This window comes from Elephas maximus, chromosome 1 (genome assembly GCF_024166365.1).
Source record: "Elephas maximus indicus isolate mEleMax1 chromosome 1, mEleMax1 primary haplotype, whole genome shotgun sequence".
In the NCBI taxonomy this organism is placed as follows: Eukaryota; Metazoa; Chordata; class Mammalia; order Proboscidea; family Elephantidae; genus Elephas; species Elephas maximus.
Window position 1 is genome coordinate 11882367 of NC_064819.1, and position 24767 is coordinate 11907133.

The 24767-nt window shown below is 36.5% G+C and overlaps 1 protein-coding gene across 4 annotated transcripts in view; it reads left to right on the top strand.

The window, feature by feature from the left end:
- STXBP5L (syntaxin binding protein 5L) overlaps positions 1 to 24767 on the top strand; it is a 379510-nt gene that overhangs the window by 316826 nt on the left and 37917 nt on the right. For 3 of the 4 annotated variants that reach the window (XM_049877576.1, XM_049877594.1, XM_049877603.1), the window contains one exon: positions 23327 to 23377. The exons of the other annotated variant lie outside the window; for it this stretch is intronic. In XM_049877576.1, coding sequence (XP_049733533.1) covers positions 23327 to 23377 — 51 coding nt within the window. The remainder of the gene's footprint in view (positions 1 to 23326; positions 23378 to 24767) is intronic. 4 annotated transcript variants of the gene reach the window in all.

Below are 24767 nucleotides of genomic sequence, written 5' to 3' on the forward strand. Positions count from 1 at the left end.
TGTATATATTTATCTGTTTTATTGGATGATTTTTACTGCTGTGTAGTATTTTGTTATATAACTGCGTCTCAATTTATGTATGCAGTTTATTGTTGTTGAACGTTTAGGTGGTTTTCAGTTTAGGGCTACTATAAGTAAAGCTGATATGATCAATCATGTAGGTATTTTTAGTACAAATAAAACTTATGTTAAATATATATCTGGAGGTGGAATTTTTGTGTCATAGGGTATAGTATGTTCAGCTTTAGTAAACACTACCAACTTTTCTAAAGTGGTTGTACCAATTTTACTTTTTAATAGAGTATGAGAGTTCCATTTGTTCCACATACTTGTCAATGTTTGAAATTGTTTCTTTTTTCAATTTGAGTAATTCTGGGATGAATGTAGTGATACCTCACTGTGGATATAAATTGAATTTCATATCCCTGATGTCTAATGATTTGGGTCAGCTTTTTTCATGTTTATTGGCTATTTTCAATATCTTCTTTTACAGGGTATTCAAGTCTTTTGCCCATTGTTTTTAGATTGCCAGCTTTTCTTACTGATTTAGAGGAATCCTGAATATATGCTGGATTGAGTCTTTTATTGGATATACGTAGTGCAAAATATCTTCTGCCACTCTGTGGCTTGCCGTTCACTTTCTTAAAGGTGGTCTTTGATGAACAGAAGTCTTTAATGCTAATGTAATCCAATTTAATCAATCTTTTTTATTGTCAATACCTACAGAAATGTTTATTGTTTATTGAATTTTTTTATTTAAAAAACTTGTGTACACCAAAATCATGAAGATATTTTTCTATATTCTCTTCAAGAAGCTTTATTGTCTTACCTTTCACATTGAAATTTAAGTTCTAGTTAGAATTTCTTTCTTTCTCTTTTATTGTGCTTTAGGTGAAAGTTCATAGGGCAACTTAGTATCTCATTAAACAATCAATACACAAATTGTTTTGTGACATTGGTTGCCAATCCCACGATGTGTCAACACTCTCCCCTTCTTTATTCTGGGTTCCCTGTTTCCATTCATCCAGTTTTCCTGTACCTTCCTGCCTTCTCGTCTTTGCTTTTGGGCTGGTGTACCCATTTAGTCTCATATACATGATTGAACTACGAAGCACATTCCTCATGTGTGTTATTGTTTGCCCTATAGACCTGTCTAATCTTTGGCTGAAGGGCAAACCTTGGGAGTGACTTCAATACTGAGTTAAAAGGGTGTCCAGGAGTGGAATTTATTTCTGTGTATAATGTGAGGTAGGATTCAAGGTTCATTTATTCAACTTGGCTATCTATTTGATAAGCACTATTTATGAGAAAAGTATCATTTCTCTACAATGAAATGGTACTTTTGCCACAAATTAGTGAATTTTACTTTGTGCACGTACACACACATATGCATGTGTGTTTGTGTTCTAGACTTTATATTCTATTCCATTGGTGTGTTTATTATTGAGCCAGTATCACATTGTGTTAATTACTGTAGCTTTGTAGATTTGGAAACCCTGGTGGCGTAGTGGTTAAGTGCTACGGCTGCTAACCAAAAGGTCGGCAGTTCGAATCCACCAGGCGCTCCTTGGAAACTCAGTGGGGCAGTTCTCCTCTGTCCTGTCGGGTCGCTATGAGTTGGAATCGACTTGAGGGCACTGGGTTTGTAGTATTGCTATCTGATAGTGTAGATTCTCCAGTTTTGTTGTGTTCTTTTTCAAGACCATCATAGCTATTCTAATTCTTTTCTATTTCCTTATAACTTTTAGAAAGAGCTTGTCAATTTCCATACAAACATTTTTGAATATTAAATGCAATTGCATCGAATCTATAGATCAGTTGACCGTAATTAACATGTTCAGTGATATTGAATTTTTCAATTGGTATTTCCATTCATGTGTATCTTCTTTCAATAACATTTTCTAGTTTTCTTTGTAGAGGTCTTGCACACCTTTTATAAGATTTATTTCTTTGTATCTGGTAGTTTCATGCTATTTCAAATGTTATTTTTATTTCTTTTTCTAATTGTTTGTAAGTACAATATAAAAATAGTTTTTTTTTTAATTGACTCTGTATCTCAGACCATCACCATTATCACCCAATCGCACTTTTTTTTTTTTTTTTTGCAAAGCAGACTCAGGATTTTATCCACAATTAAGTAGTTTCCTTCAAAACAGGAAAGTTTTGACTACTTTTGTATTATGCTCATTGGAAAAGAAATGATTGTGATGAGATTCATTTATCACTCCAATATCTCATCTGAGGCTGATTTACTAGGCAGGTCCCACTCTTCTTTAAGAGCAACTTTAAATTAAAAGGAAAGATAATTGTGAAGTGAGGAATTCTTTTCTTATAAGAGATCTGTAAGCATTAAATGTTCTATTTGTTAAAATACGTGAAGTTTATCTGAGAATAGTACCAACAGAGCTTAATGTATGTTACTTGAGAATGTTGGACAAAATCAGTATTTCTGACTCCATTTATTTGCATTGAAAGAGAAAATAATTAATTGCATTTTGTTAGGGGTCTTTTCAAACTCATAAAGAGGAATTTGCCATTACTGTCTCCAAAATACCATAGCAACACATGTAACTAAAACTGCCATCTGTAATCTCCCCACACACAGCCTTTCCAGCATTTATTTCCTGTTTTCTGGATGCCTAGATGACATGTATCTCACTGTGGTTTTGATTTCTATTTCTCTAATGGCTAGTGATCGTGAGCATTTCCTCATGTGTCTGTTGGCCGCTTGACGTGTCTTCTTTGGGGAAGTGTTTGTTCATTTCCTTTGCCCATTTTTAATTGTATTGTCTTTTTGTTGTAGAGGTGTTGGATTTTCTTGTAGATTTTAGAGATTAGACCCTTGTCTGATTTGTAATAGCCAAAAATTTTCCCTAGTCTGTAGGTTCTCTTTTTACTCCTTGGGTGCAGTCTTTTGATGAGCATAAGTGTTTAATTTTTAGAAGATCCCAGTTATCTAGCTTATCTTCTGGAGTTCGTACATTGTTAGTTGTGGTTTCTATCCTGTTAATGCCGTGTATTTGGGTCTTCAGCATTTTTTATTCTATGAACTTCATAGTTTTGGGCTTTATGTTTAGGTCTTTGATCTATTTTTAATTAGTTTTTGTCTATGGTGTGAGGTATGGGTCCTGTTTCATTTTTTTGTAGATGGACATCCAGTTTTCCCAGTACCATTTGTTAAAAAAGACTGTCTTTTCCCCATTTGATGGATTTTGGGCCTTTGTCAAAGATCAGGTGACTAGAGGTGGATGGATTTACATATGGGTTCTCAGTTCTCTTCCATTGGTCAATGTATCTGTCATTGTAGCACTACCAGGCAGTTTTGACTACCTTAGCTGTATAGTAGGTTCTAAGGTCAGGTAGTGAGAGACTTCGTACTTTATTCTTCTTCTTCAGTAGTGCTTTGCTTATCCGGAGCTTCTTCCCTTTCCATGTGAAGTTAACGATAAGTTTTTCCATCTCTTTAAAGAATATTGGTGCTATTTGGATCAGGATTGCATTGTATTTGTAAATCACTTAAGGGTAGAATTGTCATTTTCACAATGTTGAGTCTACATATCCATGAGCATGGTATGTTTTTCCATTCATGTAGATCTCTTTTGGTTTCTTGCAGTAGCGTTTTGTAGTTTTCCTCGTATGGGCCCTTTACATCCCTGGTTAGATTTATTCCTAAGCATTTTATTTTTTTAGGGGCTATTTTAAATGGTATTGTTTTTGTTATTTCCTTTTCATTGTTCTCTTTATTGGTGTATAGGAATCCAACTGATTTTTGTATGTTTATCTTATATCCTGCTATTCTGCCAAAACTTTCTGTTAGTTCCAGTAGTTTTCTTGTGGAATCTTTTCGGTTTTCTAGGTACAGTATCATATCATCTGCACATAGGGACAGTTTACCTTCTTCATTTCCAATTTGGATGCCCTTTATTTCTTTTTCTTGCATTATTGCTCTAGCTATAACTTCTAGCACAATGTTAAGTAGGAGTGGTGATAAAGGGCATCTTTGTCTTTTTCCTGTTCTCAAGGGGACTGTTTTCAGCCTCTCTCCATTAAGAATGTCATTGGCTGTTGGTTTTGCATAGATGCCCTTTATTATACTAAGAAATTTTCCTTCTATACCTATTTTATTGAGAGTTTTTGTCAGGAATGGGTGTTGGACTTCGTCAAATGCCTTTTCTGCATCGAGATGATCATGTGATTCTTTTCTTCCCTTTTATTTATGGGGTGGATTACATTGATTGATTTTCTAATGTTTAACCATCCTTGCATACTTGGTATGACTCCTACTTGGTCGTGGTATATTATTCTTTTGATATGATGTTGAATTCTATTGGCTAGAATTCTGTTGACAATTTTTGTATCTATATTCATAAGAGATATTCATCTGTAATTTTCTTTTTTTCTGGAGTCTTTACCTTTTTTTTTACCTAGTTTTGGTATCAGGGTTATGCTGGCTTCATAGAATGAAATCAGAAGTATCACTTTCTCTTCTATGTTCTGGAATACTTTGAGTAGTGCTGGCATAAACGCTTCCTGATTACTTGGTAGAATTCTCCAGTGAAGCCATCTGGGCCAGGGCTTTTTTTTTTGTTGGGAGTTTTATTACCTTTTCGATCTTTTCTCTTGTTATGGGTCTGTTCAGATTTTCAACATCATTTTTTGTTAGTCTGGGTAGGTAGTATGTTTCTAGAAATTTGTCTGTTTTCTCTAGGTTTTCACATTTGTTGGAATATAGTTTTTCATAGTACCCTGTTATGATTTCTATTTCAGTTGAGTCTGTCGTAATGGTCCCTATTTCGTTTCTTATTTGGGTTATTTGCATCCTTTTGTGTTTTTCTTTTGTCAGTTTGACCAGGGTTTGTCAACTTTGTTGATCCTTTCAAAGAACCAACTTTTGGTTTTGTTGACTCTATTGTTTTTCTATTCTCTATTTCATTTGTTTCTGCTCTGATCTTTATTATTGCCTTTCTTCTGGTGGTTGCAGGCTTCTTTTGCTGTTCTCTTTGTTTTTGTTCAAGCTGTGTAGCTAATGTTTTGATTTTGTCCCTTTTTTTTTTTTTTTGATGCATGCATCTATTGCTATAGCTGTGTAGCTAATGTTTTGATTTCGTCCCTTCTTTTTTGATGTGTGCATCTATTGTCTTTGCTGTATCCCAAAGGTTTTGGTGTGATGTATTTTCATTCTTGTTTATTTCTAAGAATTTTTTTTATTCCATCTCTAATTTCTTCTATTACCCACTGGTTTTTAAGCAGGGTGTTATTCAGTTTCCATGTAATCGATTTTTTTTTCCTTGCTCTTCCTGTTGTTAATTTCTACTTTGATGGCATTGTGATCAGAGAAGTTACTTTGTATTATCTCATTGTTTTAGATTTTGCTGAGGGTTGCTCTGTGGCCTAAGATGTGGTCTATTCTGGAGAACGTTCTATGTGCATTAGAAAAGAATGCCTACTCTGCAGCTGTTGGGTGGAGTGTTCTAGATATGTCTATGAAGTCAAGTTTGCTGATTGTGCCCTTTAGCTTTTCTGTATCTTTGTTGAGTTTCTTTCTAGAGGTTCTGTCCTTTACCGAGAGTGATGTGTTGAAGTCTCCTACTATTATTGTGGAACTGTGAATTTCTCTTTTCAGTGCTGTTAGAGTTTGTTTTGTGTATTTTGGAGCCCTGTCATTGGGTGCACAGATGTTTACTATGGTTAAGTCTCCGTGATGAATCATCCCTTTAATCATTATATAGTGCCCTTCTTTGTCTTTTATGCTGGATTTTGTTTTAAAGTCTATTTTATCTGAGATTAGTATTGCCACTCCTGTTCTTTTATGGAAGTTATTTGCTTCATATTATTTTCCATCCTTTGATTTTTAATAAATTTACATCTTTGTTTCTAAGATGTGTCTCTTGTAGACAGCATATTGATGGATCCTATTTTTTAAATCCATTCTGTTATTTTCTGTCTCTTCATGGGTGCATTTAGGCCATTTACATGTAATTATTGATGGGTAGGAGTTTATTTGCTGTCATTCTGTAGTTATTTTATTTTATTTTTTTTTGGTGCTGAAATTTTCTCTGTTCCTCTTTACTCTCTTGTGATTTTTTGTTTTCTTTATGCTGAGTTGCAATCCATACTGAAGGCTGTGGTCTTTGATCTTCATTGGTAAGCACTTCAAGTCCTCTTCACTTTCAGCAAGCAGGGTTGTGTCATCTGCATAACGCAGGTTGTTAATGAGTCTTCCTCCAATCCTGATGCCCCATTCTTCTTCATATAGTCCAGCTTCTCAGATTATTTGCTCAGCATACAGATTGAATAGGTATGGTGAAAGGATACAACCCTGACAAACATCTTTCCTGACTTTAAACCACTCAGTATCCCCTTGTTCTGTCTGAACAACTGCCTCTTGAGCTACATACAGGTTCCTCATGAGCACAATTAAGTGTTCTAGAATTCCCATTCTTCACAGTGTTATCCATAGTTTGTTATGATCCACACAGTCGAATGCCTTTGCATAGTCAATAAAACAGAGGTAAACATCCTTCTGGTATTCCCTGCTTTCAGCCAAGATCCATTTGACATCAGCAATGATATCCCTGGTTCCATGTCTTCTTCTGAAACCGGCCTCAATTTCTAGCAGTTGTCCGTTGATATACTGCTACAGGCTCTTTTGAATGATCCTCAGCAAAATTTTGCTTGCATGTGATATTAATGATATTTTTCTATAATTTCTGCCTTTGGTTGGATCACCTTTCTTGGGAGTAGGCATAAATATGGATCTCTTCCAGTCAGTTGGCCAGGAAGCTGTCTTCCATATTTCTTGGCATAGACTTCCAGTGCTGCATCCATTTGTTGAAACATCTCAATTGGTATTCCATGAATTCCTGGAGCCTTGTTTTTTGCCAGTGCCTTCAGTGCAGCTTGGACTTCTTCCTTCAGTACCATCGGTTCCTGATCATATGCTACCTCACAACTGGAGCTATAAGCAACATTATGATAAAGAGAAGTTCGAAGTTTTCAAGGATTTCATTTTACTTGCATCCACAGTCAACACCCATGGAAGCAGCAGTCAGGAAATCAAAAGACACATTGCGTTGGACAAATCTGCTGCAAGGGGCCTCTCTAAAGTGTTGAAAAGCGAAGATGTCACCTTGAAGACTAAGGTGTGAGTGACCCAAGCTATGGTATTTTCAGTGGTGTCATATGCATGTGAAAGCTGGACAATGAATAAGATGACCGAAGAAGAATTGACGCCTTTGAATTGTGGTGTTGGTGAAAAATATTGAATATACCATGGACTGCCAAAAGAAGGAACAAATCTCTCTTGAAAGAAGTACAACCAGAATGCTCCTTAGAAGCAAGGATGGCGAGACTGCGTCTTACATACTTTGGACATGTGGTCAGGAGGGTTCAGTCCCTGGAGAAGGACATCATGCCTGGCAAAATACAGGGTCAGCAGAAAAGAGGAAGACCCTCAACAAGGTGGATTGACATAGCGGCTGCAACAATGGGCTCAAGCATAACAACGATTGTAAGGATGACACAAGACCGGGTGTGTTTTGTTCTGTTGTGCATAGGGTCCCTATGAGTCAGAACCGACTCGACAGTACCTAACAACAACAACAACACTCTCCTGTGCTGAATTCCTTTTCTTTTTTTTGTAGATTTTGTTTTTATTGAGACTTTATGTTTTTCTTGTTTATTCTGATGAGTAGGTTTGTTAACTTTCTTTGTGGTTACTTTGAAATTTACCCTTATCTTCCTAGGTTTGAACCAGTCTGTTATTACTTGTTATCACCTTGCCTTCCTCTCCATTAAAAGTTCTATACCTACACCATTTATCCCCTCTTTTATTGTTCTGATGTTGTCATTCACAGATTAACCTGTCTGGTTCCCTGTTGTAATTCTTTTGGTTTTGGATAGTCCTTGAGGGTTCATTTCCTAGGTTGGTATCTGACTGGTACAATCTTGTGTCCTAGATTCAGGCTGTGGTCTGATGTTGTTTGTTCTCAGACTGAAGGACTCCCTTTAATAATTCCTGTAAGTTTGGTTTGGTTTTTACATATTCTCTTAACTTCTGTTTATCTCGAAATGTCCTAATTTCACTATCATATTTGAACGAGAGCTTTGCAGGATATATTATTCTTGGTTGGCAGTTTTTTTTCTTTCAAGGTTTTATATATGTCATTCTATTGCCTTCTTGCCTGCATGGTTTCTGCCAAATAATCAGAGCTTAGTCTTATTGTTTCTCCTCTGTATGTGACTTTTTGTTTTTCTTGAGCTGTTCTCAGGATTTTTTCTTTTTCTTTTTTTTTTTTTTTTTGTTTTAGCAAGTGTGATTATGATATGCCTTGGTGATTTTCTTTTGGGGTCTATCCTATGTGGGATTCATTCAGCTTCTTGGATGGTCAGCTTTTCATCTTTCATGATGTTAGGGAAGTTTTCTGTCAGCAATTCAGTGATCCTCTCTGTATTTTCCATTTTGTCTCCCTGTTCTGAAACTCTGATCACTTGTAAATTTTTCATTTTGATTGTATCTTACATAATCCTCAGGGTTTCTTCATTTTAATTTATTCTTTTTTCTGATTTTTCCTCTGACAAATTAGTAGCCAAGTGTTTGTCTTCAGTTTCACTGATTCTGTCTTCCATTGTTTCAAACCTGCTCCTCAGCCCTTCTATGACACTGTCCATTTCTGAAATCTTGTTTTTTATCTTTTGGATTTCTAACTGTTGTTTTTGTATGACTTCTAGTTGTTTTGGCATTTTGTTCCTGTATTATTTCCCTGAATTATTCTATATTTTTGTCTGTATTTTCCATGAATTTGTCTATTTTTTCTTCATTTCTGTCTGCTCTTTGCTTCAACTCTTGGATAGCTCTGAATATTTGAGATTTGAGTTCCCTTTCAGGTAGTTCTAGTGCTTTTTCTTCTTTTGGAAAGTCATGTGGTGTTCTGGTTGGACACCTACTGGAACCATCTTGTCCTTTTTTTAAATATGTTTTGATGTTGTCTGCTGTCTTCGGGACACTCAGTAGTTATTTTCTTCACTTATTGATTGTAGATCTATTTGTTTCATTCTGCCTTCTTGTTTTATTTGGTTTTGTCTGAGCAGGTGGGCTGTGCGTTCTTTGTTTTTTACTTGTCTGTGGTCATGATACTTTTCAAAGCTGCTTTCCCGTACTCCCTGTCACCAATCTCTGATGTGGGTGGGGTGAATCCAAGCAGCACAGGCGCTGCACTTTCCAGCTGTCCAAGCCATTGCTGCCAGCCAGGAACCACAGAGATAGAGCAGCAGGGAGAGGAGGGGGGATGGAAGGGCATGTATCACTGGTTACCAGGTGTTCTGTCCCATGCTGGGAGCTCTGTGAAGCTGCTCTCTTGTGCTTCCTGTCTACCAATCTCCAACAGGAGTCTAAGATGGTGAATACGTGCTGCGTTAGCGGATAGGGGACCTCCGTACATATCTCTCCTTGCTCTCTGTTCTCTGTCAGTTTCTTATTCTGTTTGGTGCTTGGCTGAGTTCTTTATCTGTTCATTTGACACTTAGGGTTCCAGGACTGATGTTTGTCTCTGTCTTACTTAGTTTTTTGGGTCTTTGCTGTGGAGGGATGGCACAGTGCTTCTGTCTGTGGCACCATGTTGGCCAGAAGTCCTATTAGAATACTAACAAAACTGTTACAAAACACCAACAAAGGGGTACCCAGCTCTTTTGTTCGCAACCCTGTATCAGACCTGGGTCTTATAGCCTCCTTTGAATGCTTCAGTTGTCTGAGGCCTGGTGGCACAAATGGCTAAGCTAAGTGATCTGCTTCAGTAAAGATTACAGCCTAGAAAACCCTATGAGGCAGTTCTACTCTGTCATATGAGGTCACTGTGAGTCAAAATTGACTTGTCAGCACTTAACAACAACAAAACCCCACTACATCCTCCAAATCAGAATGCTTCATCCCTCCAAACAATACTCTTTGGGGGCATTTCCTATCTTTATCTGGACGCAAAATAGAGATCCTTTTAAGTAGTTATTATTAAATTCACCTTTAACATAAATAATTTTGGTTCACTTGAGCTAAGAAATCACGTGGCAATAGTTTTGTGTTCCCTTCCTTTAGGACTTTATACTAGAACTCCTGAGGCAGCACCAGGCTTTTATAGGAATGAAATAACCAGCTGTGAGACCGAGAAATCAAATACATCACTTGCCAGTTGAAAGTGAAAATCTCTTCAATAGACAAACAAGTTGTTTATTTCTTTTCAGTTTTCATAGACTTAGGAATTTGTCTCAAATGCTTTATTCTTATTTGCTTTCCTGAAAACACAGGTCCCTCACTGTGAGTGAAGACAGATTTCCCCAAAGAAATTAGTAAAACAATAGACACTCACCTCATGAGATATGAAGTAGGAATTCCTAAGGCTTTTGAGAAAGGTTTTGAAATGTTACATAGAATTTTAATAGTGTTGTTTTTCTACTTAAGAGCCAAAAAATAGCTAGGTTTTGTAAAAATTGTCCATAGTTCTTCATAGTACAATAAAATGTTTTCTATGATCATAAATAATCCTGATGATCATGGAAACTCTGCCAAAGAATTGCCTCAGAGGGACAATGTTGTCTCTCATAAATATCAGTGAACAGAAAGGGAGGTCTTATAGTCTAAATCTTAATCAGAGTCATTGAATATTTGATGTTGCTCATAGAGTCTAAAACAGAATCGAACGAAGGTTGTATAGCCTCCTTAAATTAGAATTGCATTGCCAAATGGCTATGGCCAGATTTGCAACTTTAAGGCATATGATTATCAAATAAACCAGAAGCTGAGGAAGGTAAAGATAATTGTCACTCACAGTTTTCCGGGCAGAGGTTTCTTTTTTCTTCTTTTTTTCACATTTGATACAATCCCCTTAGAATAGACCCTTTTCAGATGAGAAAAATAAAGCTCAGAGTATTTAAGAAATTTGCCTCGAATCACTTAGCTATTACATCATAGAGCTGGAATTACAACTTAGTTTCATTTGATTGTAAATTTTGTGCTTTTTTTTCTCCAGTGTTTATTAGTAAAATAGGAAAAAGAGATATGAGAATGACAAAAAACCCCACAATTATATGACATCCGAGGAGTCAGAGCATCAGAGTGATAAAAAGACAATATTTTAACAAAGCACAATTCAAAAAGAACTTAAGAAATACATCTTGCCAGAAATATCAGACAAAATAGCAAATTACCACTTCAGCTCTAAGAAAAAAAAGTTTTTAAAATAATTTTAGTTTTTCATAAAATAAAAATACATAAATAAACTGTGGTACATATACACAATGGAATACTATGCAACGTTAAAGAATAGGAATGCATCTGCAAAACATCTCACAACATGGATGAACCTGGAGGACATTATGTTAAGTAAAATAAGTCAATCAAAAATATTGTATAAGACCACTATTATAAAAAGTCAAGAAGAGGTTTACACATAGAAAGAAACATTCTTTGATGGTTGCCAGAGATGGGAGGAGAGGGAAGGAAAATCACGAACTAGATAGTAGATCGGTATTAACTTGGGTTAAAGGAAAGGCAATACACAATACGGAGGAAGTCAGCACAACATGACCAAGGCAAAGGAAGACACTGAAAGGTGTGCAAGAGTAAAAGACAACAATGGTAAATACAATTACATTCACAACCTTGAAATAATAGTACTAACAGGCAATGATTTACAAGTAGATACATGGGTAGGTATGTAAGCAGAACGATGTGGGATGGCATATGGAAGTACACCCAGGAGCATATATAGGCTTGGCAGAGGATATTTCTACATATGCATTTGTATGTGCTACAAATAAATATATCCATGTTTGTAGTAGAGCACACAAGGGGCACAGTTCTAACTTCTTAGCCATAACTAAACACCTCAGCAGATTGAGTCACTAGGCTCGAGGGCTTAGGACCATAGTCTTGGGGAACACCTAAGTCAGTTGGCATAGCATAGTCCGTAAAGACAATATTCTACATCCTACTTTGGTGAGTAGCGACTGGAGTCTTAAAAGCTTGTGAGTGGCCATCTAAGATACAAATATTGGTCTCTTCTATCCGGAGCAAAGAAGAGTGAAGAAAATGAGAGTCTCAAGGAAAGAATTAGTCCAAAGAACAAATGTACCACATGAACCACAGCCTCCACTAGCCTGAGACCAGAAGAACTAGATGGTCCCAGCTACCACTACCGACTGCTCTGATCAGGATCACAGTAGACGATCCTGGACAGAGTGGGAGAAAAATGTAGACCAAAATTCGAATTCATAAAAAAAGACCAGACTTACTGGTGATAGAGACTGGTGGAGCCCTGAGACTATGGTCCTTAGACACCCTAGATGCCCTACAAACCTGAAACTGAACCCACTCCCAGAGATCACCTTTCAGCCAAACAATAGACAGGCCAATAAAGTGAACATAACACACATAAAGAGTGTGTTTCTCAAAACCATCAACCATATAAGACAAAAGGAAAGCATTTGCCCAAAAACAAAGTTCAGAAAGCAGGAAGGGGCAGGAAAGATGAGAGAACGGAAATGGGGAATTTAGGAAAGAAGTGGGTAGAGTGCCGTCACGTTGAGGGGATTACAACTAATGACATGAAACAGTGTGTATAAATTGTTTAATAGGAAACTAATTTAGCCTATAAACTTTCACCCAAACCACAATAAAATGTTTTAAAAAAATCAACAACATGACTACATTTTGAATTTATTAAGGCCTATTTGTTTTTTTTTTATTTGTTTGCTCCACCACTTATCTGTCAGTTTGTCGTACTGTGGTGGCTTGCATGTTGCTATGATGCTGGAATCCATGACACTGGTATTTCAAATACCAGCAGGGTCACCATGGTGGACAGGTTTCTGCAGGGCTTTCAGAATAAGACAGAGTAGGAAGAAAGACCTGGCAATCTACTTAATAAGCAAAACATGGACTGTACAAAGTACGAATCTAGGAAAATTGGAAGTTGTCAAAAATGAAGTGGAACACTTCAAGATAGATTTCCTAGGCATTAGTGAGCTGAAATGGACTTGTATCAATCATTTTGAATCAGACATTCATATGGTCTAATGTGCCAGGAATGACAAATTGAAGAGGAATGGCATTATACTCGTTGTCAAAAGGAACATTTCAAGATCTATCCTGAAATATAACACTCTCAGTGATAGGATAATATCTACCTGTAAGGAAGACCAGATAATATGACTATTTTTCAAATTTAGGCACCAACCACTAATGCCAGAGGTGAAGAAATTGAAGATTTTAGCTGAACTCTACAGTCTGAAATTGATCAAACACGCAATCAAGATTCATTGATTATTACTTGTGATTTGAAAGTGAAAGTTGGAAACAAAGAAGAAGAATCCGTAGTTTGAAAATATGGCCTTAGTGACAGAAATGATGCCAGAGATCACATAATATAATTTTGTAAGACCAACAATTTATTAATTGGAAATACCTTTTTTTAACAACATAAATGGTGACTATACGCGTGGGCCTCACTAAATGAAATACACAGGAATCAAATCGACTATATCTGTGGAAAGAGACGATGGAAAAGCTCACTCTCATCAGGCAGAACAAGGCCAGGGGCCGGCTATGGAACAGATCATCAGTTACTCATGTGCAAGTTTAAGTTGAAGGTACGAAAATTAAAACAAGTCCATGAGACCAAAAGTATAACCTTTTGTATATCCCACCTGAATTTAGAGACCATCTCAAGAATAGATTTGATGCATTGAACTCTAATGACCAAAGATTAGAAAAGTTGTGGGATGACATGAAGAATGCAAAAGGTCATTAAAAAGACAGGAAAGAAAAGAAAAGGAAAGACCAAATTGGATGTCAGATGAGACTCTGAAACTTGCTCTTTAATGCAGAGTAGCTAAAGTGAGTGGAAGAAATGAGGAAGTAAAAGAGCTGAACAGAAGATTTCAAAGGGCAGCTCAAAAACACAAAGTATTATAATGAAATGTGCAAAGACCTGGAGTTAGAAAACCAAAAAGGAAGAACACACTCAGCATTTCTCATGCTGAAAGAACTGAAGAAAAAATTAAAGCCTTGAGTTGCAATATTGAAGAATTCTATGGGCAAAATATTGAACAATGCTGAAAACATCAAAAGAAGATGGAAGGAATACACAGTCACCGTACCAAAAAGAATTGGTCAACATTCAACCATATCAGGAGGTAGCATATAATCAAGAACCAATGGTATTGAAGGAAGAAGTTCAAGCTGCACTGAAGGCATTGGCGAAAAACAAGTCTCCAGGAATTGAAGGAATACCAACTGTCTTAGTCATCTAGTGCTGCTGTAACAGAAATACCACAAGTGGATGACTTTAACAGAGAGAAATTTATTTTCTCCCAATCTAGTAGTCCAGAAGTCCAAATACAGGGTGTCAGCTCCAGGAGAAGGCTTTCTCTTTCTCTTTCTTTGGAGGAAGGTCCTTGTCATCAATCTTCCCCTGGACTAGGAGCTTCTCTGCTCAGGAACCCCAGGTCCAAAGGATACGTTCTGCTCCCAGCACTGCTTTCTTGGTGGTATGAGGTCCCCAACTCTCTGCTTGCCTTCCTTTCCTTTTATGTCTTATAAAAGGTGGTGCTGGCCACACTCCAGGGAAACTCCCTTTACATTGCATCAGAGATGTGATCTTAGTAAGGGTGTTACAATCCCACCATAATCCTCTTTAACATAAAATTACAATCACAAAATGGAGGACAAGCACACAATCCTGGGAATCATGGCCTAACCAGGTTGACACATATTTTGGGGGGACACAATTCAATCCATGAGACCAAGAGAGATGTTTCAACAGATGGACGCAATGCTGGAAGCACTCACGCATCTATGCCAAAAAATTTGGAAGACAGCTACCTGGCCAAGCAAATGGAAGAGATCCATATATGTGCCCATTCTAAGCAAAGTTGATTCAACACAATGTGGAAATTATCGAACAATATCATTAATATCACACACAAATAAAATTTGGCTGAAGATCATTCAAAAGCTACTACAGCAGTACATCGACAGGGAACTGCCAGAAGCACAAGCTAGATTCGGAAGAGGACATGGAATGAAGGATATCATTGCTGATGTCAGAAGAACCTTGGCTAAGAGCAGAGAATACCAGAAAAATGTTTGCCTGTGTTTTATTGACTCTGTAAAGGCATTTGATGGTGTGGATCGTAATAAATTATGGATAGCATTGCAAAGAGTGGGAATTCAAGAACACTTAATTTTTCTCATGAGGAACATGTACTTAAACCAACAGGCAGTTGTTCAAACAGAACAAGGGGATACTGTGTGGTTTAAAGTCAAGAAAGGTGTGCGTCAGAGTTGTATCCTTTCACCATACTTATTCAACCTGTATGCTGAGCAAATAAAACGAGAAGCTGGACCATAAGAAGAATGTGGCATTAGGATTGGATGAAGACTCATTGACAATGTCTTAGTTATCTAGTGTTGCCATAACAGAAATACCACAAGTGGATGGCTTTAACAAAGAGAAATTTATTTTCTCACAGTCTGCTAGGTTCCAAGTCCAAATTCAGGGCATCAGCTCTAAGGGAAGGCTTTCTCTCTCTGTCGGCCTTCTAATCAATGTTCCCCCAGACTGGGAGCTTCTTCACTCAGGGACGCTGGGTCTAAAGGATGTGCTCTGCTCCTGGCGCTTCTTTCTTGGTGGTATGAGATCCCCAACTCTCTGCTTGCTTCCTTTTCCTTTTGTCTCTTGAGAGAGAAAAAATGGTGCAGGCCACACCCCAGGGAAACTCCCTTTACCTTGGATCAGGGAGGTGTTACAATCCCACCCTAATCCTCTCAACACAAATTTACAATCACAAAATGGAGGACAACCACACATGGTCTAACCAAGTTGATACGCACATTTTGGGAGGGACATAATTCAATCCATGACAGACAGCCTGGGTTATGCGGACAACACAACCTTACTTGCTGAAAGTGAAGAGGACGTGAAGCACTTACTGATGAAGATCAAAGACCAAAGCCTTCAGTATGGATTTCACCTCAACATAAAGAAAACAAAAATTCTCACAACTGGGCCAATAAGCACCATCATGATAAACGGAGAAAAGGCTGAAGTTTTCAAGGATTTCATTTTACTTGGATCCACAATCAATACCATGGGCAAATCTTCTGCAAAAGACCTTTTTAAAGTGTTAAGAAGCAAAGATGTCTCTTTGATGACCCATGCCAAGATATTTTCAGTTGCCTTATATGCAAGACAATGAATAAGGAAAACTGAAGAATTGATGCCTTTGAATTACGGTATTGGTGAAGGATATTCATTACACCGTGGACTGCCAGAAGAACAACTCTGTCTTGTAAGAAGTATAGCCAGAATGTTCCTTAGAAGCAAGGGTGCCGAGACTTCGTCTTGCTTACTTTGCACACATCATCAGGAGGGACTGGTCCCTGGAGAAGGGCATCATGTTGGGTAAAGTAGAGGGTAAGCAAAAAATAGAAGGACCCTCAATGAGGTAGATTGACACAGTGGCTACAACAGTGGGCTCAAACATGGCAATGATTGTGAGGATGGTGTATGATCGAGTAGTGTTTTGCTGTACACAGTGTTTCTGTTGTACACAGGGTCAGTATGAGTTGGAACTGACTTGACAGCACATAATAACAACAACAGTCTGTTTGCTAAAAATCATAATCAACATCTATGTAGTGCTTTAAAGCTAATAAGGCATGTTTCATGTGTATTCTCATTTAATCCTCACAACAACCCTGTGAAGTTGGGTTGCTCTCATTTTACAATGGGTGGAGAAATCACAGAAAAGAAAAAAAAGTTCTATAACTTGCTGCAGGTTATCCTACTAGTAAATGGCTGCATCTGAACCAACCCAGATCTTTGGATTCAAGATTCTCCGAGCCCACACTCCATGATCTTTGTACCAAATTATTCAGCTTACTTTTATGCACCAAAAGTAAAATGTGTGTTGAAGAACCCAGTCCTCACTGGGAGTTTACAGTTCAAAACAGATAGCACTGACCTGAACTTTCACAATCATTGAACAAGTATATGACATTAATGTGTCATTGATTTATTAATTTTAAAATATTAAATATAATTTTTAAGGTATTTAAGGAAGTTAGAGTCATAAAATTAAGCATTTTTAAGCTGGGCAAATTCTAACAACAACAAAAAACCTCTTCGCCTAGTTATTTCTTGGCTAGTTCTTTTAAAAAATGGAAAAATGGCCACAAAATTAGAGGAATAGGCCTTTCAGGGCTTCACCGTGGCATGATGCCCCCCCCCACACCAAAAAAAAATGCTTTTTTCTTTTTTTAAACTTTGTCTATATACATACCAAATGTTTTTGTGCCGTCTTAGTTTCTGGCTTGGAGAAGAGAGAGACAAATGAAATTCATTACTACATTCCAACCTGTCAATTTTTCAATAGATAAATATAGAGAAGTAAACTGTACAAATGTTTTAAACTAGACAGTTTTTATTTTAATTTAATCCTAGACTTATCTATTTTGCAGACAGATATCTAAGCCATACAAGCGGTGTCTTCTGTATCAGGAAGATCCTGTTGCTTAGTAGAATGGGCATAGTTTTTGAGTCAGAGAAGTCTGGCTCTACCCTGCCAAATTCTAGGACTAAAACTCTGACCAGGTTTGTTAACCTTACCTTTGTGCTAGTGTCCAGCACATAGATGCCCAGTAATGTATGGTAGCGGTTATTAGAAAAGCAGTGGTAAGCGTCCAGGTATTAGCTGTAGGTTAGCCATGGCAGGATCAGAACTCCTTCACTGGAACTCAAAAATCAACCCAGCTGTTGCCAATCAAGAGACATCTCATCAGAAGCTTTCAAGTAGAAACTTCTAACCATGCACTTAGGCTACTTCCCGTTAAAGCAGTAGCCACACTCAGGTTCTGATTCAGGATTCAGTCTGTTCCTGAAGTTCTGATTCACATCTGGAACCAAGGACCTGGCTGAGACTCATCATCGCTGTGATGAACCAGGCTACACCATCCATCGACTTCATGTTGAATGTGGAATTAGGAAAAAGGCATATTCATGCGGTTAAAGGAATGATCCAGTCAAGATACATGAAGCTCCCCTAGGAAAAGCCTGTTGTAATACCTGAAGTTCTGTTCCTATTTAGGTCTGAGCATATGACCTCTCTGGCAGGAGTCATGGTAAGCCACCAGACTACCCTGCCTCAATGCTATGATTGAACTTGAATTTGGGAGTCATGATCTAGGAGTAGAGATGAATACATCCTTGCAAACATTTATTATCTGGTGCTATTTTGGGCCTTGACCATCACCTGATCTTTAGGCCTGAACTTACACCTAAATATTTATGTGAATTTTGCCATCAGCCCATCCTTTGGCTCATTTGCGTTAATTTTGGTCTCTCACGCCATCCTACTTAACAATTTCTAGACAAGTCAGAAGGTGATAGATGTGATTAGGTTAATTATTAACGCTTTATGGTTACTTCCCTTTTTTTTTTGGTCAGATTTATGTGGTATAATACATAGAATAAGTCACCCTTTTTTGTGTACAGTTCTAAGGATTTTCTTTCTTTTGTTTTAATTTGGTTTTTATTTTAAAAAGCATGCCACAGCAGAAGTCAGCGATTTGCCCAGAATCTAACAGGACTAGGTTCATAAGAAATCAAAGTGTTCTAAGTCTGACACTCCTTCCAGCAATGTTTCCTGTCCCCTACCTGTATTATCTTGATACCACTTGACATGTTATTTTCTGTGAGACAAGACACAGTTTTTTAAGGTGTGAAGGGACAATGCTATGTCCCCTATTGAAAGGACAATACTATGTGAGGCTATACAGGGTAACAGAGAGAAATTTTTATAGAGAATCAGCCCATTATGAATCAACTGTGTGAAATCGCTCTTCAAAGAGCAGTAGAATTTTAGGAAGTACTATTGTACAGAGCAAAGAACTAGTTATACTGTTTATTATTGGAGGCTAAATCAAGTGTGCTGTGTTTAATCCTAGGCACTAGATTTTAAGTAGCACATGTTGCTCAAATGAGTCATTTTTAACATGAATACTGTAGAATAATAATCTTTTCTTGTGAGCTAAATTTAATAATGAAAATAATAGCTACCATTGAGTGCTTACTATATACCTCATACCATGCTAAGTGCTTCACACATTTTCCCTTAATTAAGGGAATCCCCTGGCAGGATTCCTATGAAGTAGAGACTATTATTATCCCCATTTTATAGAGAAGGAGAAATAATCTTACTGAGATTAGGCAATTACTATGCCAGGTCAGTCAGCTGGCAAATAGCTGAGTCATGATTTGAACCCATCTCACCTAGGTTCCTAATCACTGAGCTTCACTTTATCAAATGCAAGGAAACCTGCCTTTGAGAAAAGCAAGAGTCCATATGGAGCTGCCCAGAGGAACAAAAAACACATCTAGCCTCTTACCATATGGGCTTTATTATCCTTGTAACTACCACTTTCTATTCCTCATTAGAAAATGGAAGATCAAAGATGGATATGATGAAAAAAAGTTTAATTACTCAAAAAAGAGAAACCAAAAAAAGAACCTGTTAACTTAAAAAAAAAAAATCAGATCATAATCATCTCAAAAAGCCCAGCAAATAGATATATCTATATTTATGTATCTAGAGAAAAATAAACGTTACATTATAAAGTACATGAGAAGTGGTCCTTAGGGAAGAGTCTTGGGTAAAAGTCCTGATAGGTTGTTTAATGTTCATAAAACCTGAAAGCATTGTTTCTCAAAGTGTGATCTGCCAACATAACATCTTGTCATCAGTATCACTTGCAATGCTTCTTAAAATACAAGGTCCTGCTGACCTACTTGGAGTACCTGGAGGTGGCCCCTAAATCCCTTCAAATGCTTTAAGATCTGGCATGTGAGAACAAGAATCAGTTACTCTTTGTTCCTGGAGTTAGAAATACAACTAATTGGTAAATGGTACAGGAAAGTACTTTGAGCTCTAACAAAGGAATTTTTAGCAATTATAGCAAACCAGATTTTTTTTATACCTTTCCAAGTTTCTATCATGGAACTCTTCAAACAGGTAGTGTCAAGAATGGTGTAGGAGAAATACTTACATTGAGTAGGATGTTGGACTAGATGACTTCTAAGATTCCTTTGGGCCAGGACTCCTCAGCCCTCTTCCCTGTGCTATGTGCTGAGCCAGTGAGTAGTGCAAAATTTCTACTTGCATTTTCTCCCCTACTAACATGAAATGAGTGTTGCATATGTTTCAGCTTAAATAACAATAAGAATGAAGAAATTTAGAGAGCTACAGTCCCATGGTCACATTGCAAAGGTTAATAAACATTCTGTTTGCATTCTGTACATTTCCAAAACTACTTTCCTCATTCCTATTCATCTTCCAACCCAAATTCCTCAAATGTTATTATGTAACATACTCCCTAACACTTGCACATGCTTTCTCAATCTGCTCAGCTGCCTTCAGAGTAACTCTCCATCTCTACCTCCCAACTTTTCCTTTTTTGTTCAGCATTCAGACAGCAAATACTTGCTGTGCACCAACTTTTGCTAATACTTTACTAGGTGTTGGGAATGTGATCCCTATCCTCAGAGAACTCAAAGTTTCAGGATGTTAGACGGGGTAGTAGACAGAGTGGAAAACAGTAAATTATAGTAAAATAAGTGATATGAAGGAGATGTATACACAATGCTAAGTAAGTTAAAAGAAGGGCACCAGATACAGCCTTAGGTTGGGGATGCCTTCAGGAAGGCGGTTTCCAAGTGGTCTGGAAGGGTTGGTAGTGCTCGTACTAGTTGAACAGGTGAGGTGGAGGAGCATTCTGTTCTTAAATAACAGAGGCCTGTCATTAAAATCATTACTAAGGAGCCACGTTCTTGAACTTCGCAGGAAAGCATTTAAAATCGCAATTTCTAAAACTAGAACCACATTCTTCTCACCCCAGACTTCTCATTAGATCAAAGGCAGAAGCTTAAGAAGGACCGTTATTTAGGGGAATGAGTGAAGAGAGGAACGAGTGAAGAAGACACAGATAAGCACGTGAGAGAGGTGGGAGAATGCAGACAGTACAGAGTTAGAAAAACCAAGAGAAGACAAAATTTCCAGGAGAAAGTGCTTGGATGTGTCAAATGTTGCTAAGACCTGGGTTTATTTGGCTGTTGGAGCTATTTGATGAACTTTTGAGTGATCAAGCAAAATTTCTCTTTAGGGTTATTCTCCTCTTGGCTACTTTCCTTCCTAGTAACTAGTGATTTCTTGCTTCCTTCTGGCTGGCCTGGAATCTTAAAAGCTGAATATTCCATGATCTCAACTTTCCATATTAAAATTAGTTGACTTGTATCCTTATTCCTGTTTTCTGCTAGGGTGGTAATAGATTAATTCATTAAGATAATGTGCTTGGTAGGATTATTCTATTTTAAGAAATGTGCTTTATCTGAGGTAAAATGCATAGGTCCCCAGGAAGCCTTAAGAGCTATTCCAAAAAGAATGTCAGATGTGTGACAGACTTGTGTGACAGAGGTTTTTAGTAAGGTACATCTATTAGTACCCACCAAGAAAGGAGTCCAGGTAGGTAGATAGTTGCTGATTCTGCACATACTAAGGGCCAACCACAGCATGATTTTTTTTTCTTTTTTAATTAAATAAGTAACTTTTCTTTTAACTAATTTAATTCTCTAAACTAAACCAGTTAATAATATAAACAATAAAGCAGGGAGGATGCTTTTGATACAATTTACCTTTATGTCCTCAAGAAAAGATACAAAAATTCATACATCTCAGAAAAAAAGGTATACCAGTTTAAATTATTTGTTCTTTGTTGCTTGTATATCAAAATATTGCAGAGATACAGTGTGTAGGAGCAATGTATGTGATATGACAATGCCGTGTCATATTCCAGCAGGGACATCAGAGAGCATATCAACAATGTTATTTGACAGATAAGAAAATTAAGCTACAAATTGATAAAGGGATTTTTCCAAATGATATAACTGAGATTATATTGTTAATAAATGGTAAAGAGTTAAAATTTTAATCTAGGTCTTAGAACACGGTACCTAAAGTTTATAGAACATATTTGCATGCCTCATCTCATTGTATCTGAATTCAATATTAGAACAAAGGTCGTTTCTAACACTTAAAACACAATTAGATCTAATATATCCTGACTCATAGCAACCCTATAGGACAGAGTAGAACTGGCCCCTAGGGTTTCCAAGGCTTTCAATCTTTACATAAGTAGACTGCAACATATTTCTGCCAGAGTGGCTAGTAGGTTCAAACCGCCGACCTTCCAGCTAGCAGTGGAGTGCTTTAACCATTGGGGCACCACAATTCAGACATTTCTAAGACTTGTTTTCTCATTCTCAATCAAGTACTTTTTCTTTGCTATATCATCCTACATCTTTATTTTAAATGGTTTTTGGTTGTAAAGAAAATCACTCATTATTACTCATAGTGACCCTATTATTATGTTATTATTATATCATTATTATAAGGTGTAAATTAGTTGGTAGTGTCAATCTGAGTCCTAATAAAATATTAGCTGAGAGAAAAGATTTCTAATATAATTTCATCTAATGCATTTCTTTCTATGATAATGTACATTCCAGTTAAATATTTTATGAGGTACCCAGTGTAAAATTTTTATTAACAGACAAATTAGAGAAAAAGTTTTCAGTAAATTTTAGTCTTATTGGCTTATGCAAACATTTCCTAATTTGATTTATTATAATACAATTAAATTCATTTTCAAAAGATTTGCATTTTAAGGATTTTCTTAAGTATTTAATTCAAATATGTGATATTCAATATTGATGTCATCATTTCACTTACAATAGGCACAGAAACATTGCTTGACTACATTGTATATATCTATACTAGAATTTTTTTCTATTTCAAAAAATCATTGACAGGGCTGATCTTTTTTTTTACTTTTCATTGTTATTTGTGATACAACTTATATGTTTTGTTGCAGTATCTCTTTACCTATTAGAGTTTTCTGAACTTGATTTTTTTGTTCTTTCCCAATGAAATAAGAAATCACTTCTCACTCCACACATGAAAGAAACTATGCAAAGAGATGCTCAACTGTTTCCTCTAAGAACAATTCTTTTTCTCATGTTTCTGTTTACATATTAAATGTCTGCTATTTACTTAATGGCAACACACTAGCATTGGAACAGTACTTCTGCTGCCATACATGCTCGCTAAACATAGTGTTCATCCCAGATTTTAATAATTATACTGTAAGACATACTATCCTCCCACACTTCTCTTACTTTTTATGTAATTACCAACTGCCTTTTTCCTTTTTCTGTTGTTTCAGTTAAAGGATCAAGAAAGTTAAGTCTGCCAACAGATCTTAAGGCTGATCTTGGTACGGTAGGCAAAAGCCAACAATTTTAAGTTTCTTACATTCATTTGGCTGAACGTTTTTACCAACCAATCCGTGAATAACACAAGGCTCCTACATGGCACTATTTGATGGCTTTCCAAAAAGGCTTTCTTACAAATCACCATACAGTTCTGTTGGCAGCATCCAACATTTTGTTTGTTAACAATCATTTTATAAAATTATGTTTTATAAACCATTACACACCAAGGTATGGAATGTTATTTTTGTTTTCTTTTTATCATGAAGATGTTTTTAAACATTGAATAGTCACACATATGGACCCTCTGTAACTATAATCATCTAAATGAACACGGTTTTCTCTGGAGTTATTTTCCCTAACTTGGTATATTAGTATCATTTAGAATTAATGCTCTTAAAAAAAAAAGTTCAATTTTTAAGGAAATGGAGGTCTGGCCACCTTTTAATTTTAGGGACGTTACAGAAAATTTGATTTACTTGTAATTTATTTTTTGTGTTGGTTACAGGGTTGTTCATAATTCCAACTCTGTGAAATAAAAGAAGGCTTTATTAAATTGCCCTTCATAAATTTTTCTTTCAGAAGTTTTTATCTGCTTGTTCCAGCTGGTGTTTTGGAAATTTAATTGATTTACCTTTACTTTTATTTCATTTACTGTTTTTTTTAAAGCCACAGCATTAAAAAAAAAAAAAAATTTTTTTTAAATCCCACTAATTCATGGTTAAAATAACAAAACCATAATAATTAGTCTTTGTACTGTTCTTTAGTTTATAAAGCTATTTCATGTACATTATCTTATTTGATTTTCTTAACTCTTTCCAGTTGTTGTCATTATTCCTAGTCTTTTTTTTTTTTCCCCCCAGAGTAGAAACTGAGGTTATGTTGTTAATGAAATGGTAGAGTCAGACTTAAGATTGAAATCTAAGCCTTAGAGCATGGTGCCCAAAGTTTATGGCGCATATTCACATGTCTCATCTTACTGTATCTGAATTATCATTATAACAAATATAGTGTCTAACATTTAAATACAATTAGAAGTAATTATATAAATTTGATTAAATGAAATAATTACATTACAGTGTTTTTTAATGCAAAGCACTAACATATTAGGTATTATCATTGGTTCAATATTAATATTTTAAAATTGTAAGTCATAGGATAGGACTCATCAAGGATAACTACAGTGTTGAGAATAGCACTCATGGAGAATGCCTGCCTGGAGAAGGAAGGAAAACGAGTTTGAGTTGCTATAGGGACATGCATATTGAACACTGAGTGAACAATTAGAAACATGGAGCTGAAGTGGTCTCAAGCCCAAATTAATAAATTATACAAAGGTGTTTGTGACCTGTATATATTAGTTATTTTATTTTAGCTATTTACTTACTTTGGTGG